The sequence below is a fragment of the Hyla sarda genome, chromosome 6 (assembly GCF_029499605.1).
Source record: "Hyla sarda isolate aHylSar1 chromosome 6, aHylSar1.hap1, whole genome shotgun sequence".
Classification (NCBI taxonomy): Eukaryota; Metazoa; Chordata; class Amphibia; order Anura; family Hylidae; genus Hyla; species Hyla sarda.
The window spans coordinates 16,414,040-16,433,189 of record NC_079194.1 but is presented as its reverse complement, the minus strand read 5'-3'; the positions used below and the strand labels follow the sequence as shown (position 1 = coordinate 16,433,189).

The 19,150-nt window shown below is 44.7% G+C and overlaps 1 protein-coding gene across 2 annotated transcripts in view; it reads right to left on the bottom strand.

Moving 5' to 3' along the window:
- Positions 1–242: 242 nt before the first annotated feature.
- LOC130275359 (flavin-containing monooxygenase 3-like) overlaps positions 243–19,150 on the bottom strand; it is a 53,149-nt gene continuing 34,241 nt past the window's right edge. The window contains exon 9 of one of the 2 annotated variants that reach the window (XM_056523230.1): positions 243–2,565. In XM_056523230.1, the coding sequence (XP_056379205.1) occupies positions 2,223–2,565 (343 nt within the window). In that variant the 3' untranslated portion in view covers positions 243–2,222. The remainder of the gene's footprint in view (positions 2,566–19,150) is intronic. The other variant, XM_056523229.1, reaches the window with a different exon arrangement.

Sequence of the window (19,150 nt, the reverse complement as noted above, 5' to 3'; positions counted from 1 at the left end):
TGTCCTATCAGACTGCAGCATGAGAAGAGGGGTTACAGAGTAGCCTTCAGTGATTGGACGAAGAGACCCAGCACAGTACAGCAGACTCAGGGAGGAAGTAAATGCATGGAAAGTGAGGGGAGGCTCAGTGATTGTCTTGGACATGCCCCTTCCTGAGCAGTGGATGTCAGAATGAGTGAGCAGCAGAACAGAGGTATTTGTAAGCCAAATACAGAAGCTAGACACGTAGTGTGGCACATTTTATAGCGTGGCGCATTAGGACGTTAAATTGAGGTTACAAAATTGAAGTAAATTTGATTATTTGAAGCAACCTCATATTTCACTGTTTTATTGACATTCCTGACACCCGGCAGAAAGATGGCGCTACAGGTTGGAGCGACAACAAATCTGAAATGAAGCCTCTGAGGTAAAGAATAAACTCTGCAAGTGTTCAATGTCCATTTTATTTATGGATCAACACAAAAATCATTTCAGTCAAAAATGAGTCTACATTTGTCACACATTTCTGAAGTTTTTTTTTCTGAAGGAGAATTTTTTACCTTTTTTTCCCCATTATATATTTGCCTAATGCAAACTCATTATAGACTATACACATTTTACAACATCTTGAGGCAAGACACAAAAGGCTGCATTGATCTGGTGGCAAAAAAAATAAAAAATAGAATGCAAAGGAAGAATCTTTTATATACACTGCTCAAAAAAATAAAGGGAACACTTAAACAACACAATGTAACTCCAGATCAATGACACTTCTGTGAAATCCCACTGTCCACTCAGGAACAACACTGATTGACAATCAATTTCACATGCTGTTGTGCAAATGGAACAGACAACAGGTGGAAATTATAGGCAATTAGGCAATTGTTGGGTGAGAAGAGGCCATCGTGAGTTTCACCTGCCCGACCCAATAGGTGCCCACCAGCAGCTTTCTCGCCCTCCCTATTCAGGAAACATGCACACCTGGACGAGCTTTAGGAAAACAACTTTCTTCTATTCATGGTCATCTTAAAGGGGTACTCTGCTGCTAGACAATTTATCCCCTATCCAAAGGATAGGGGATAAGATGTCTGATCGTGGGGGTCCCGCTGCTGGGACCTCTAATCCTAACCCCTAACCTCTAATCCCTATCCCTAATCCTAAACTTTACAATCAATACTAACTCCAGTCCTTATCCTAACCCCTAATCATAACCCTAACACCCAACCCTAATCCTAACCCCTAACAGCGATCAGCACTGAAAAGGACAGAGCTCTGAGCTCAGATCACATTCGGCTACGTGTCGTAGTTTTTTTCACTTCGCCGACAGTGTTCCCTTTCTTTAAAGAGGTACTCCAGTGGAAAACTTTAGTTTTTATTAATCAACTGGTGCCAGAAAGTTAAACAGATTTGTAAATTACTTCTATTAAAAAATCTTTACCCTTCCAGTACTTATTAGCAGCTGTATGCTACTGAGGAAATTATTTTCTATTTGAATTTCTTTTGTCTTGTCCACAGTGCTCTCTGCTGACACCTCTGTCCATATCAGGAACTGTCCAGAGCAGGAGAAAATCCCCATAGCAAACATATGCTCCTCTGGACAGTTCCTAAAATGGACAGAGATGTCAGCAGAGATCACTGTGTTCCAAAAAGAAAATTTCCTCTGTAGTATTCAGCAGCTAATAAGTACTGGAAGGATTACAATTTTTTAATAGAGGTAATTTAAAAACAAAACAAAAAGTTTTTCACTGGAGTACCCCTTTAATGCAAAACCATGACATCCCCTCCCCCTTTCCCTCCGCAGTAAGCCCCACCTTTTTTATCGGTGCAATACCATGTAGCTTGTACAAAATGTGACTTTTTACTTTGATGAGTTTCCACTAATGTGTACACTGACAGCCGCTTTAACATACACTTTCATATAACACATTAAAAAAAAAAAAATAATGCGACTTTTTATTCCTATTATCTGTCACATTCTCAACCCCAACCCCCCCACCCCCGTTTGTTTTACAATTTGTGAACCCAGATTAATAGTGAAGGGTCTAAAGTGGTGATGATACACTCTTCTCCCCCCCCCCCCAACCACCATCGTTGATGTTAAAATATTAATGCGTATTGCTTAAAAAAATAAAATGATCAGCTCCTGTTGATAAAAAATACAGTTCATTATCCCATTAAAGATCAAAATTATTAGGGGGGGGGGGGGGGGAAATGGCAATTCTAATACAATGGTGCCAATAAAACTAAGCCCATGCCAAAAACAAGGCAAATAGTAGCAAGGGCAAAAATAGAATCTTGACCAGAGTAATAACTGAAGAGGATTTTTCGTGAGCCGGGACGACCCGCATTTTTGTCGCAGCGATAGTTCTATCCCACTGGTTTAATATGGCCTTCCGAGCTCCATCCCATTTTCCTGGTCCACGGAGACGGAATTGATAAGGACTGCAAGGTCCGAAAAAGACTTCCAGGGCCAACTTTGGGTCGTTAAGGCAGAGAAGAGGGAGATTCGGCTTGCACCCAATAAAAGAACTTAATTCGTCCATGTAAGAGACATAGTCGGTGGATAGTGTCTCACTACGCCCAAACCTGGAAGGTATAGAAAGAAGGATGTAGAATTACTACAAAACCAGTGTACCGCTCCTTAGCTTATAGACCAGTGTTTTCAAACAGTGCAAAACTAGAACTCCTAGCATTCCCATTGGTTTTTGTGGGGTCTGCAGTGCCCCATACTGTCATTCTTTATCTGTGTAGCTGGAAGGACCTCTCCCCTATAGATGGCATATGGTTACACATTAAATATAGGAATGAAAGGAATTACAAACTAACACAGGGACTAGCGTCGGACATGCTGGGAGTTGTAGTTTTGCAACAGCTAGAGGTACACTGTTTGGAAAACACTATTATAGACATTGTCAGACTACGTTCAACACAGTATATAACCTTTTTTCTATTTAAGATGTAGCAGAGATCCATTAGCCTCCCTTCTATACCATTGTGGCATAATTAAAGGGAAACTGACACATGGATCCACCCTACTAACCTGAATATACAGGTGGGGTAGTATAGGTGGTCCTGAGTATAACGATATATTCCTTACCCTATTCCGTTTAGCCGTTCCAGAGATCTAGCATAATATTGCAATATGTAAATGAAATCTTGACTGCACTGGAGGCGGGACTGAAGACTATCTGCACCCCTTTCACCATCCCCTGGTACCTGTTTGCACCACCCCCACTTATCAATATTTATCTACTTAGTGGAGCATCACAAACGGGACCCAGGGGGTGGAGTCAGGGGTACAAATCTGAAGACCAGTCTCCAATGGAGTTAAGAATGAATTTGCATATTGAAGTATTAAGCTATATCTTGGAAATGGCTGAACGGATTGGAGTAAGGAATACATCGTTTTACTCAGAATTACCCACGTTATCCCCCTGTATATTCAGGTTAGGGAGGTTGATCCATCTGTCAGTTCCCCTTAACACTTAAATGGGCACTGCCAATAAAAAGTAAATGTTTGCGGTTGCACTCCTTATGCTTAATAAAAAAAATCTTACTAATGTACTTTATTTTAAAAAAATAAAGTTTTCTAAGTTTTATTTGTGTTTAAAAAAAGCTGCCACTAGGTGTCTCCCTACTTGTCCAGAGCATTCCCTGCCCCCGCCCCCCCCCCCCCCCATCTCTTGCACAGACTTTGGACTCCTGCTGGCCTGGCAGAATTCCAAAATGAGGAAATGCAATCTGGAGTGCTGAGGGGTGTGTGTGCAGCCTTAGCCAATCATAGCTCATCTCACACTGAACTGCTCTGGGCTGTGTGTAGCAAAGTGAGGGAGGAAGTTCTCCCCTGTATGGCTTCAGATGATGTCACACCTGCTGGGGAACGCCCCTTGCCAGTCTGTGAATCTGACTAAGGCTGGGTTCACACTACGTTTTTCAACTACAGTTCCCGCATACGTTTTCTATCAAAAACCGTATGGGAAAAAACGGATGGAACAGTATGGGAAAAAGTAAACCGTATGGGTTTTTAAACAGTATACTGTTTTTAAAAGTGCATACTGTTCCGTCCGTTTTTGTAGAAAAAAAACCCATACGTTTTTGAAAATTTTGTCCATTTTTTATGGGAGGGGTCTTGGGTGGGGACTTTAGTATTCAAATGCGCATGTGCAAAGTAAAAACGTATACGTTTTCCCGTATGGAACCGTATACATGTGCGTTTCCCATTGACGTCCATGTAAAAAAAAAAACTTATGCGGTTGCAGTACGGTTTTTAAACCGGAGACAAAATCGTGGTCAACCACAGTTTTGACTCCGGTTTAAAAACCGTACTGCAACCGCATACGTTTTTTTTAACATGGACGTCAATGGGAAACGCACATGTATACGGTTCCATACGGGAAAAACGTATACGTTTTTACTTTGCACATGCGCATTTGAATACTAAAGTCCCCACCCAAGACCCCTCCCATTAAAAATGGACACAAATTTCAAAAACGTATGGGTTTTTTTTCTGTAAAAACTGACGGAACTGTATGCACTTTTAAAAACAGTATACTGTTTAAAAACCCATACGGTTTACTTTTTCCCATACTGTTCCATCCGTTTTTTTCCCCATACGGTTTTTGATAGAAAACGTATGCGGGAACCGTAGTTGAAAAACGTAGTGTGAACCCAGCCTAATACTGAGCAGAAAATACTGAACAATATCAAGGTAGAAAACTAAAAAATAATAAAATAAAGGCAGGGGGTGGTTTATCATGATGGGACAATTATCAAATTTAACAAGATCATGAGAGGTATTCTTTAAAAAGAACCTGTAGCCAACCCCCAAAAATATATCACACAAAGATTACAGTTTCTTGATACGCCTTCCTGTTCTTGATGTGTGAGGGTCTATGGTTTGTCTGACAATTCAGGGAATAGTCAGATGGGCGGGAATTTAATTTTGATAATGGGAGTAAATATCAGATAATGGGCGGGATTATAAAGTCAGAGGTGTGTATGTTGTAGAGAGTATGCATCATACACAATCCCTTACTGTATAACTCCGCCCATCATCTCACATCCCGCCCATCACTTCATTGTTGAAATAAAGATACCGCTCATCTGATGGATTCCCTGAATTGTCAGACAAACTAATAACCCCCATATTTCTGTGGAACAGAAGGACATATTTATGCATCCTATTCTTAACCAATGAAAAGAGATGGGCACTCGCAACAGGGGTCGCTCGCTTCCAATCAAAATTGGCAATGAGATTTCGGAGATTGTGGCCAAGCAATGGGAAAGTGATATTGGGGAAGATTTATCAAAACCTGTGCAGAGGAAAAGTTGCCCATAGCAACCAATCAGCTCGATACTTTAAATGAAAGAAGTGATCTGATTGGTTAATATGAGCAATTGGTTAACCTTTCCTCAGCACAAGTTTTGATAAATCTCACCCAATATTCCCAATATCACTTTCCAATTGCTTGGCCACAATCTCCGAAATCTGATTGCTAATTTTGATTGGAAGTGTGGTGTCCCGGTACCGTATTGCATACGTTACCTTGTGGTGAGGTCCCCAAAGTCAGAGTCCCTAGGAACAGTGGTGGTCCTCTTCCTTAGTTAACCCCTCGTTACCCCTCAGTTAGCTATAATTAATGTAAATATAAGTGTAAAGATGTATATTTAATAATCTTACCTTGTTAGAGTCGCAGGACCTGCGGGTCATGTGACCGAGTTGCAGAACTCTATGGTTTTTGCTAAAGGACCTTTGGTGATTTTGGACATGTGATCTCCCACAATCCATTGTAACTGTGAGTGACAGCTGATATGGACAAATCCAAAATGGTCCACCCCTGCCCATATAAGTGAGCTGCGGCCATTTTATCTCTCTCTTGTTCCTGCGCTGCCAAGCAAGCAGCATCATTGCTCTTGGGTTGCATATTCTGGACGAGGTAGAACCTCCGCAGCTTACAAGACAATTACTAGGCCTAAGCCTTGCGGCCTAAGCCTGTGCTAGAGACGGATAGCTCATACAATTCCCCGCTATCTCCGCAAGATCTCCGGACCTAATCATACCCCTAAATCCGGCGGATCTATGCAAATACAATCCTCTAAAGCTAAAGAGAACTTTCCGGTCCTAAGCATTTGTCAATCACTGCTGTGCTGTTTAAATAGACTGTTATCTGGACTGTTTCCGTTATTGCAAATACAGAAAATCTTCTGTAAAGATTCCGCAAATTTTAAGTTCAGCACTGCTGTGGACAATCTATTTATTTCACTCTCACCTATCGCTCTTGGGAAGGGTGGCGATAGGCCCAGCATCAATACAGAGTTTTAACCCACACCCTGGCGTCACGAGTGACGAGGGTTAACAGTGCCCTTTAAAATACTGAACAGCAACACCCCAACTACCCTACACCTCCACAGGGCTTTATTCCCCAAGTTTACCACAAAGCCTTTTTGGCATCTGACTAACAGGATTCGGGTCTGTGCCTGCTGCTGTTGCCACTAGTGAAACTGTACTCCCCCCAATATAACGGACTTTATTCATGTACTGTGGATTATACTCTGGTGAACGGAGCTGTGCGCACGGTGCTGTGTGGAGAAAGTGTGCATGTAAAGTAAAGGGGGAGGCGAAGAGTACAGCGGAGTTACAAGTTGCAGTGGAAAAAGTTAAGGCTAGCACAGGGCCTTCTTGCGCGCGTGACCCAGAAGCCCCGCCTACCGAAGCCCTCGGTACCGCGGCGGCCATCTTGCCGGAGTCTAGAGCCGGCGACATGCAAAAGGATATAGCGCAATGCGCGGAAAAACGCAGAGTGCGACAGCGGATCGAGGTTTGTGAAGAGCCGGAACAGTACGGGACTCTGAGACGCCAGAGTGCCAAATTGTAGTCCTGTGTGGATTCACTTCAGCTGCCGATCAACGCACTCAAATTTCAGATTAACGCACTCCAGTTTCAAGACGCCACTCTCAAATTTGAAATCCACGCACTTAAGTTCCAGATGAGAGAGCAGCTGCATATCCTCTTGGGACCTAGGAATCCAAGGTTTATTTAAAGGGCTGGCACACCTAATACCAAAAAGATGTCGGAGCCTGCAGCGCCATTGTCACCACCGGAGCAACAGGAGGGCGATGCTCCAGTAACCCCACCAATGGAGTCTCCACCTCAAGTTAGAAGAAGGCTGCCGCCCCCGCCAACGCTGCCGACCCCGCAAAGACGGGGTCCACCCGTGAATTCAGCGGAGCCTTCACCACGGGCAGAACAGGATCTGTCCAGTTTCTCCCTACATGCTGGGAGCTCCTGTTGCTGCACCTGTCTTCTTGGGAAATCCTGTGCTACCTACCTATAAAGGGTGACCCGTTAACATTAAGAGACTTTAAAGAAAAGATCTACAGCCTCTTTGGGTTCTATGCCCTTCCCCCTCATCAACAAGTACAGTTGCTGCTGGGACAACTCAAGGGACCTGCTTTAGAGGAGCTCCGCACCTGGCAGGCGACTGACAAAGCCACAGTGGGACAGATTTTCGAGGGACTCTCTCAAGTGTTTGAATCTCACTCCCCCTCTGAGGTACGCCTCAGACTATACGAGAGACGTCAGAAACCAGGTGAGACTCTCAGGGCATACGCGGTAGCTTTGCTGAATGCATTAGAGGCGGTGCAGAAGCTGGATGGCATCACGCCCGATCAGGGTAACCGAGTACTGATGGACCAATTCATAAAAGGGGCACAGAATAAATGGGATACGGCCCAAGTTAGGATGCTAGCTGTGCAGAATCCCGACATGGCCTTCCCAGCTTTTAAGAGATTAGCGGTTAAAGTGATTGAATCAGGACCCCAGGCAGAGGAAGTTAGTCTCCCCACTGCAGAATCCTAGGGGCCCTCGTCTCAGTCATCTGTCCCGACCCAGACTGCCCTTGCAACACCTCCCCCTAGCCCTTGGACAGCCGATTTGCAAGGCTTTAAGCAGGACATTGAGCAGTTAGCCAAGGCTTTCAAAGAAATGGCTCTTCGGCCCAATCCCCTAGACCTGTAACACTCCCACCTAAGAGACCTGACCCCCGCCCTGCCAATCCACCTGATACCCCTCCTGTGAGGCCACCTGGGACTCAAAGACCTGCCTGTAGCTATTGCAACAAGAATGGACACTGGAGGACGCTGGGCTTTAAAATGGGCGTCCCCTGGGGTCGAAGACTGCACCCCAGGAATAGCTGATGAAGGTCCAGAACCAACCCGCACCAAGAAAGGACTGTCTATGTATGTTGCTCCTTGTCCTTATGTACAGGTGATAGTTGAAGGGATCCGGTTGCAAGCGTTAATAGATACTGGGTCTCAGGTGTCCACTATTCCTCAGGGAGTTTTTAAAAAATAAATATTGGGGTCCAGAAAGGTTATGTGAGCCTAAGGAGGCGGAGTTTAGAGTGATTGCAGGGAATGGGAAACCAGTACCCAGGCATGGCTACTGGGAGCCCACGGTGCAGGTGGGAGAGCATGTGTTAGAAGGGCAGGGTGTAATTGTCACCAGTGTTAGAGATGAAGGGGCAGCTGACTTCATTTTAGGCATGACGATCATGAGGCACTGTTTTGATGACATTGTTAATTCATTGCATGCATCTCTCCCTCACATGTCACCTCCAGGCCGGCAAGCCGCGCAACACCACCTTAAGATACTCCAGGCAGAGCAGAAGTTTGTGAATCATCAGGGAGAAATCTGTCGAGACAGGATCCAAGACATACGGGCTGTTGTCCTACAGCCCCAGGCAGAACCCGTCATTTGGTGTTGTGCCCGTCCTGGGGTGAAGAATCGGGATTACCAAGCACTCTTAGAGCCCATCATACTGGACGACTACCCCTTGGTGCGAGCAGCTAGAAGTCTGGTGACAGTCCGAAATGGGAAAGTTCCGGTGAGACTTATCAACCTCTCTGAAGTGGTCGCACGGCTGTCCAAGTATACCCCGGTGGCTACGCTGCACCGTTCGGACACAAAAGATGTGGTCTCGAAGTCGCAAGTTGTTCAGCAAGGACCTGATCAGGACCCTGCAGAACCCTGGTAGGCCCAACTACAAATTGGGAATGAAGACCCCCCCCCAAGGAACAGGTGGGAGGAGTCGTCCAGGTAGCTAAGCAATACCAAGAAGCTTTCAGCAAGTTCCCTACTGACTTTGGCAGAACCACCATGATCCAGCATCGGATCCTCACTGGGGACAGTCCCCCCATTATAGAGAGGCATCGCCCAGTGGCACCTGGGATGTATCAGACCATCAAAAAAATGCTAGTCGAAATGAAGGAAGCTGATGTTATCCAGGAGAGCCAGAGTCCTTGGGCGGCACCTTTGGTCCTTGTGAAAAAGGACGGGCCTATCCGTTTTTGTGTAGACTACAGAAAACTGAATGGAATAACCCACAAAGATGCCTACCCTCTCCCCCGTATTGAGGAATCTGACTGCTTTGGGGTCCGCTGCCTACTTCTCTACGCTGGTCTTGACAAGTGGATACTGGCAAGTGCCGATGGCGGAGGAAGACAGTGAGAAGACAGCATTTGTGACTCCCATGGGACTCTTCAAGTTCAAAAGTATACCGTTTGGACTGTGCAACACACCCGCTACTTTCCAACGCTTAATGGAGCGATGTTTAGGGCATCTCAACTTCCAGAGTGTTCTCTTACACCTTGATGACGTCATTGTCTATTCCCGGACATATCAGGAACATCTGGACCACTTGAAAGAAGTCTTCCAAGTTCTGATTCAACATGGGCTCAAGGTTAAACCCTTCAAGTGTCATCTGTTGAAGCCACAAGTACACTATTTGGGGCATGTAGTCAGTGCTGAAGGTGTCCAGCCCGATCCTGATTAAGTGAGTGCCGTAAGGGACTGGCCTACCCCCAAGACGGTGCGAGATGTCCGAAGTTTCTTGGGATTTGATGGCTATTACCGGCGGTTCATCCCACATTTTGCTCAAATAGCCGGACCCCTGACTGAGCTACTGAGAGGCACCGCACGGGAGAATTACAATGGAAGGGTACCGATACAGTGGGCTGAAGATCAGAAAACTGCCTTCCGAGCTTTAAAGTACCTCCTCACGGCACCCCCTATTCTGGCGTATCCTGACTATAGCCTGCCATTCCATCTGTATACAGATGCCAGCTTCGAAGGTCTGAGCGCAGTCTTATCTCAGGTCCAGAATGGCAAAGAGAGAGTAATCGCCTACGCCAGCCGACCCCTCCGGGGCGCAGAACGGAATGATGCCAACTACAGCTCTTTCAAACTGGAGCTCTTAGCCTTAGTCTGGGCCATCACTGAGAAATTCAAAGACTACCTGGCCGCTACTCCCTTCACGGTCTACAACGATAACAATCCCTTGGCCCATCTGAACACTGCTAAGTTGGGGGCTCTTGAACAACGCCGGGCCTCCTGGTTGGCCAATTACGACTTCAACATTAAGTACCGCAGTGGAAAAACCAACATTAATGCGGATGTGCATTCTCGTATGGCCCCGTTCGAAGAACCCCCCGCCGAAGATGTGTGGGAAGATGTAGAGATGCCCCCCTTCTACCGAAGGTTCGTGAGCCAGAGTGCTCTAACTGAACAGGAGGGTGATGAACCTGGACCTCTTAAAGTCCCTGAAGATTTATCTACATGGAAGACACTTCAGGACGAGAGCCGGATTATTGGGGATCTCTTGCACTATTGCCTCCACAAGAAAATACCTACTCGGCTCCACAAGTTACACGGGGACTTTGAGTTAAAGCGGCTGTGGCAACAGAGGAATCGCCTGTTCCTGCACAAAGGGTTGCTTTATCGAAACTCCTTGGACCCAGTTTCCGGAGACCGCCTACACCAGATCCTAGTCCCTCGAAGGGATGCGGCCATGGTCCTGAACGCATACCATGACCAGTCACGACATTTTGGGGTCCATAAGACTGAAGCCAAGATTTGGAGGAGATTTTACTGGATAGAGATGCGGGGAGACATTGAGAAGTGGTGCGCTGAATGCTCCGTGTGCGACGTCATCAAGAATCCCCTGAGGGACGCCAGGGCCCCTTTACATTCCATCTGCACAGAGAGGCCTAACCAGATTGTTGCCCTGGACCATGTTAAACTGACCCCCACTCGGTCTGGCTACTGCTACGCCTTGACCATTGTGGACCATTATTCCAAGTGGGTGGTCTTGGTCCCTGTCAAGGACCTTACCGCCAAGACGGCTGCCCAGCTCTTCTACAGTCACTGGATCCAACCTCTCGGGTGTCCCGAAACGGTCCTCACGGACCGGGGAACAGCCTTTGAAGCTCAGTTGTTCCAGGAACTTTGCCAGTTACACGACTGCAGGAAGCTTCGGACGACAGCCTACCATCCCCAACGGAACGGGCTCTGCGAGAGAATTAATCAAGTGTTCATCCATATGCTCAGAGCCGCCTCTGTCTCCAAGCATGAAGAGTGGCCTCGTTTACTGCCTGAACTCCTGGAAATTTACAACAACACTATTCATTGCTCTGACTGGGTCTAACTGAAGCTGGGTTTGTATTCTAAAGTGTTGTATAATTAAGTGTTACATCTGAGAAGTTTTATACGCAGAAGTTTAAAAAGCAGGAGTTGTAAGCAGGACCCACTGTAACTGTAAGTATTACACTCCCTTGATAAAAGTAGTTTTTCTTAATAGTTAATAACAGCTGTTTGTCACCAAGGATATGGACAGCAGGATTGGAGGTTTTCTTCAGTGCACATTGTGCCACATGTATACATCTCTGGAGCAGCAGCTTCAGGGTGAACACCGCTGGGACAAATGTGAGCATGTTGCCCACCTGGAAGCTCGTATTAGAGATCTAGAGGAGCAAAATGCAACATTGAGGGCGATTGACAATCTTACAGAGCAAGCAGTTAGTGGGGTAGAAATGGAGGTTAAAGAAACTAGCCAGGAGGCCCAAGTAGGGAGCTGGGTTAATGTAGTTAGAGGGACTGGAAAGGGGGCAAGGAAAAGGAAGGTCACTTCTGCTTCTGATCTCCCAAGTAAAATTGCCAAGTTGGGCGATGATGCGAGGGCCTCAGTATCAGAGATGGCAACCCTAGTGGATACTGGTCTCCCTAACAGCCGGGGGAACAGCTCAACTAGTAGTGTGGGGGATGGTAACGCAGGTAGGCCAAGACAGTTAGTTGTAGTAGGGGATTCTATAATCAGGAAGACGGATAGAATAATTTGTCGCCAAGACCACCTCAACCGAATGGTTTGCTGTCTCCCTGGTGCCAGGGTTCGGCATGTGGTGGAAAGGGTGGACAAATTACTAGGGTGGGCTGGGGATGACCCAGCTGTCGTGGTCCATGTGGGAACCAACGACAGAATACATGGTAGGTGGAGGTCCTTGAAGAATAATTACAAGGAATTAGGTGCCAAGCTGAAGGGAAGGACCTCTAAGGTTGTGTTCTCTGGAATACTTCCTGTGCCATGCGCATCGCAGGAAAGACAGCGGGAGCTTAGGGAGTTAAATGCATGGCTTAAGTCGTGGTGTGAGGGGGTAGGGTTTGGGTTTTTAGAGCACTGGGCTGACTTTTCATTGGGGTACAAACTCTATTCTACGGATAATTTGCACCTGAATGGAAGGGGGTCCGCTGTGCTGGGGGAGAGAATCCTGGAAGGGGTGGTATTCCTGGAAGGGGTGGAGTATTTAAACTAGGTGAGTGGGGGGAGGATAATAAAGCAAAGAAAGCAGACAGTGGGATGGATAGGTTAGAGAGGGGTCAGGACATAATGGTGGGTGGAGAGGAGTCCTGTGGGGGGGAGGTTAAGAGCAGTGGATAAGGAGATCCATGGGTTACAAACCAGCCGTAAAAATAAATGTAGCCCGAAAAATTGTAATCCAATAATTCAAAAAAAAATTCCATTAGCCCCAATAACTCAATAACTACAATAAGCCCCATTAACTCAAAAAATACCGTTAGCCCCAATAACTTAAATAGTACAATTAGCCCTTATAACTCAAATAATAACATTAATCCCAATAATTCTGAAAATCCCATTAGTGAGACTATATGTGTAAAACTTAATGGAAATGTAAAGTGTATGTTCACAAATGCCAGAAGCCTAGCAAATAAAATGGGGGAGCTTGAGGCCTTGATACTGGAGGAACATATTGATATAGTTGGGGTCACTGAGACATGGCTGGACTCCTCGCATGACTGGGCCGTTAATCTGCAGGGGTTTACATTGTTTCGCAAGGATAGAATGAACAGAAAAGGTGGTGGAGTCTGTCTGTATGTAAGAAGTGGTATGAAAGTCAGTGTGAACGATGCCATAGTGTGTGATGATTCTGAGGAGGTGGAATCACTGTGGGTAGAATTACAAAAGGAGGGAAATACTGAATAAATAATATTTGGTGTAATCTACAGACCCCCTAATATCACTGAAGAGATAGAAGGTCGGCTGTATAAACAAATAGAGAGGGACGCCCGGGAAGGTACAGTGGTAATAATGGGAGATTTTAACTATCCAGATATAGATTGGGACCGGGGGCTGGCTAAAACTACAAAGGGGAGAAAATTCCTAAATTTATTGCAGGATAATTTTATGGGCCAGTTTGTGGAGGACCCAACAAGAAGTGAAGCTTTGTTGGATCTGATCATTTCCAACAACGCAGAGCTGGTTGGTAATGTAACTGTGCGGGAAAACCTTGGTAATAGCGACCACAATATAGTTACTTTTGACTTAAAATGTAGAAAACAAAGACAGGCGGAGAAGGCAAAAACATATAACTTTAAAAAGGCAAATTTCCCTGGGCTGAGAGCTGCACTACAGGAAATAGACTGGGGGGAGGTGTTCTCAAATACTGATACAGAAGGTAAATAGGACATCTTTAAATCAACTCTAAATAACTATACAGCTAAATATATACCAAAGGGGAACAAATATAAAACGATTAAAACTAAATCCTACATGGCTGACAAATGATGTTAAAAGAGCAATAAACAACAAAAAAATTGCCTTCAAAAAATTTGATATCTGATGGGTCAGCTATAACATTTAAACAGTACAAGGAGCTTAATAAAATCTGTAAAAATGTAATAAAAACAGCAAAAATTCAAAATGAGACACAGGTGGCCAAAGAAAGCAAAACTAATCCTAAATATTTTTTTAGATATATAAATACAAAAAAACCAAGGACAGAGCATATAGGACCCCTTAATAAAGATAATGGGGAGGTTGTCACGGGCGATCAAGAGAAGGCGGAGCTACTGAATGGGTTCTTTAGTTCTGTATATACTATGGAAGAAGGAGGAGCTGACATTGGCCAGGTCAGTGCTGGTAACACATCATGTAATGTACTGAACTGGCTTAATGTAGAGATGGTACAAGGTAAGTTAAGTAAAGTAAATGTAAGCAAATCTCCAGGGCCGGATGGACTACACCCAAGAGTTCTTAGAGAGGTAAGTTCAGTAATATCTGTACCCTTGTTCATGATATTTAGAGATTCTCTGGTGTCTGGTATTGTGCCAAGGGACTGGCGCAAGGCTAATGTGGTACCAATCTTCAAGAAGGGCTCTAGGTCTTCGCCAGGCAATTATAGACCGGTAAGTTTAACGTGCATTGTGGGTAAATTGTTTGAAGGACTTATAAGGGATTACATACAGGAATACATAGGGGATAATTGTATTATAAGTGATAGCCAGCATGGGTTTACTAAGGATAGAAGTTGTCAAACCAATCTAATTTGCTTTTATGAAGAGGTGAGTAGAAGCCTTGACAGAGGAATGGCTGTGGATATAGGGTTTCTGGATTTTGCCAAAGCGTTTGATACTGTCCCTCACAGACGTCTGACAGGTAAGTTAAGGTCCTTGGGATTGGAAACTTTAGTTTGTAACTGGATTGAACACTGGCTCATGGATCATACCCAGAGAGTGGTGGTCAATGATTCGTACTCTGATTGGTCCCCGGTAATTAGTGGTGTACCCCAAGGTTCAGTACTGGGCCCGCTGCTGTTTAATTTATTTATCAATGATATAGAGGATGGTATTAACAGCTCTGTTTCTATCTTTGCAGATGACACCAAGCTTTGTAGCACGGTACAGTCTATAGAAGATGTGCATAAGTTACAAGATGACTTGGATAGACTAAGTGTCTGGGCATCCACTTGGCAAATGAGGTTCAATGTGGATAAATGTAAAGTTATGCATCTGGGTACTAAGAACATGCATGCATCGTATGTCTTAGGGGGGATTAAACTGGCAGAGTCACTGGTAGAGAAGGATCTGGGTGTACTTGTAGATCACAGACTACAGAATAGCATGCAATGTCAGGCTGCTGCTTCCAAAGCCGGCAGGATATTGTCATGTATAAAAAGAGGCATGGACTCGAGGGACAGGGACATACTACTCCCCCTTTATAAAGCATTGGTACAACCTCACCTGGAATATGCTGTTCAGTTTTGGTCGCCTGTTCATAAAAGGGACACTGCGGAGTTGGAAAGGGTGCAGAGACGTGCAACTAAACTAATATGGGGCATGGAACATCTTAGCTATGAGGAGCGATTAAAGGAGTTACAATTGTTTAGTCTTGAGAAGAGACGTTTAAGGGGGGATATGATAAACGTATATAAGTATATAAATGGCCCATACAAAAAATATGGAGAAAAACTGTTAAAGGTTAAACCCCCCCAAAGGACGAGGGGGCACTCCCTCCGTCTGGAGAAGAAAAGGTTTAGTCTAAAGGGGCGACACGCCTTCTTTACCGTGAGGACTGTGAATTTATGGAACGGTCTACCTCAGAAACTGGTCACAGCAGGAACAATTAACAGCTTTAAAACAGGGTTAGATACATTCCTGGAACAAAATAACATTAATGCTTATGCAGAAATATAAAACTACATCCCTTCCCCTTATCCCCTTACACCCTTTCCTTCAATTTCCTGGTTGGACTTGATGGACGTATGTCTTTTTTTCAACCATACTAACTATGTAACTATGTAACAGGGTATACGCCCTTTTTCCTGATGATGGGCCGACATGGCCAATTTCCGAAGGATCGGGTCTTTGGGCTGCAAGCCCCTTTCAACAATTCCCCTCAAGTCTCTCAAGGTTGGGTCTCGGAGCATCAAAGGCGAATAGAAGAGGCCAGAGATATTGTTGAGAAGAAAATGGGCGAAGTCCACGACCGCCAACAGAAAGATTATAATCGGCATGCTTCAGCTCAGCCCCTACAACTTAGGGATAAAGTGTGGCTCGGGAAATTCCCTAGGACCCATAAATTGGACTCTCTGTGGAAAACGGAACCTTATACTATCACTGCAATACCCTATCCCGAAACGGATGTGTATGAGGTACAGAAGGAAGAGTTTGAGCCCCAAGTGGTCCACCGAAATAGAATAAAAGCGTGCCTCAAAGAAGCTTTGTCCGGACCACCCCCGCCTACTCCTCTTCTAGCAAGGCCAGTGAGAGAGTATGTACCCGGAGAAGGGATTCATCCTACCATGTACATTCCTTTGTTCTCCCCTCATCAGCTTGCCATGTATTGGGGTATGCCATGTCCAGCTCTACCCAGTCAACCGCCACTGGTTGCTCCACCCAACCAACTGCCAAAAGCTGCTCCACCTAGTCAGCCACCGTTGGTTGCTACACCCAGTACCAGTTCTGTTCCTGTAACTGCTCCAAGTTTTGCTGCACCTTCTCCACCTGACTTCAGAGAATCTCCAGGTATAACCGAAGATGTTGCTTCTGTGTCCAGCCCTCAAGCTGGTCCCTCGGGGACTGAAGTTTCTGCGGAATCATTAGGTGAAGAGACCCCGGATGGCTCAGAGGTGGTGTTGCGACGGTCTTAAAGGACTACCCAGGGTAAACTACCCTTAAGATATCAAGATTCACAGTCAGTACCTGCACACATAGCACCTCAAGTAGCTCATTTATATGTATTACCTCTATCTTTTCAGTGTACTAAATAGCTCACTTAAATGTACTACCTCAGTCTTCTTCAGTACATACACAAAAATAACAATATGTCTCACATTCAAGAAACACTTAGGAATTGTAGCCTATTGATATCCAATTCCTGCCACTGTTAGGTACACTCATATTTCTCTTCTCTTTATTACGTGTGTGAGATGCTCTACCTGGCCAGTAGGTGCTCTTGCAAGCTTAAAATTAAACATGTATTTCTAAAGGTAACCTAGGTAGATTATACTGTTGTGTTCTAGGGGTAAGTAGTGTGTAGCCGATAGACCCTAGTAGCTAACCTTATTGGTAGAGAGCCTCAGGCAAGCAAATATACCCTTTTGTGTACTAACAGGTGACTCATCGAGGCAAAACAAAAATAAATGTGGTGAGATTTCAAAAATGTTTTAGTCAGCTTGAAACTAAAGGTATAGAGAGCTGTACTAATGTCTAGTTAGCCTATGTATAGAGAGCTATAAAAATGTCCAAGAAGCTAGAAACTAAAGGTTAGATAGCTTCTCAATGTCTGTCAAGCTTCAAAATGTATAGTAAGCTTCATAATGTCTAGATAGCTTTAAAATGTCTAGATAGCCTCATAATGGTCTAGTCAAAATGCTAGTCAGAGTATCAATAGAATTCAAAGGGTACCTCTCATCAAAAAAACTTTTGATATATTATAGATTAATGTATGCAGAATAACTTTACAATTGCATGTTATTAAAAAATATGCTTCTTTCTATTTAATTTTCCACTTTGAAGAAATTACCACTAGGGGTCTCCCTACCAGTCCTGGCAGCAAGCATTTCAGACTCATGCTGCCAGTCTGCTTTGTTCACAAAGGAGAACACTCAGAGCTGCCAGCCTGCTTTGTTCACAGCCTGTTTGGCTGTGAACAAAGCAGGCTGGCAGCTCTGAGTGTTTAGGTCTCCAGCATGAGTCAGAAATGCTTGCTGACAGGACTGATCGGGAAAAATACAATAGAAAGAAGCATATTTTTCATTAACATGCCATTGGAAAGTTATTCAACATTCATTAATCTAAAATATATCAAAAGTTTATTTGATGAGAGGTACCCTTTAAAGGTGTCTAATGTTTACTCAGATTTTTGTCAGGATGTGTATTTTAGTTAGCAATCCTGTCCTAGTCCTAGTCCCTCTGCCTTAGGGGACAGTCATTGGGGTCGACTTGTTTTAAGTAAGGGGGTTTGTGGTGTCCCGGTACCGTATTGCATACGTTACCTTGAGGTGAGGTCCCCAAAGTCAGAGTCCCTAGGAACAGTGGGGATTCTCTTCCTTAGTTAACCCCTCGTCACCCCTCAGTTAGCTATAATTAACGTAAATATGTGTAAACATGTATATTTAATATTCTTACCTTGTTAGCATCGCAGGACCTGCGGGTCATGTGACCCAGTTGCAGAACTCTATGGTTTTTGCTAAAGGACCTTTGGTGGTTTTGGACATGTGATCACCCACAATCCATTGTAACAGTGAGTGACAGCTGATATGGACCAATCCAAAACGGCCTGCCCCTGCCCCTGCCCATATAAGGGAGCTGCTGCCATTTTGTCTCTCTCTTGTTCCTGCGCTTCCAAGCAAGCAGCATCATTGCTCTTGGGTTGCAGATTCTGGACGAGGTAGGGCCTCCGCAGCTTACAAGACAATTACTAGGCCTAAGCCTTACGGCCTAAGCCTGTGCTAGAGACCGATAGTTCATACAATTCCCCGCTATCTCCGCAAGATCTCCGGACCTAATCATACCCCTAAATCCGGCGGATCTATGCAAATACAATCCTCTAAAGCTAAAGAGAACTAAGCATCTGTCAATCACTGCTGTGCTGTTTAAATAGACTCTGTTATCTGGACTGTTTCCGTTATTGCAAATACAGAAAAATCTTCAGTAAAGATTCCGCAAGTTTTAATTTAGCACTGCTGTGGACAATCTATCTATTTCACTCTCACCTATCGCTCTTGGGAAGTGTGGCGATAGGCCCAGCATCAATACAGAGTTTTAACCATCACCCTGGTGTCACGAGTGACGAGGGTTAATAGCGCCCTTTAAAATACTGAACAGCAACACCCCAACTACCCTACACCTCCACAAGGCTTTATTAGCCAAGTTTACCACAGAAGTGAGAGACCCAAGGAAACATGAGATACAAATGTAATCTAATAATTACATTCAGAGTTATACAGATTTAAAATGATTCATAGAAAATATTATACTCCATAGCCACTGTAATATGGGTCCAAGGACCTACACCCTCTCCCTGCAGCTTTTAACATA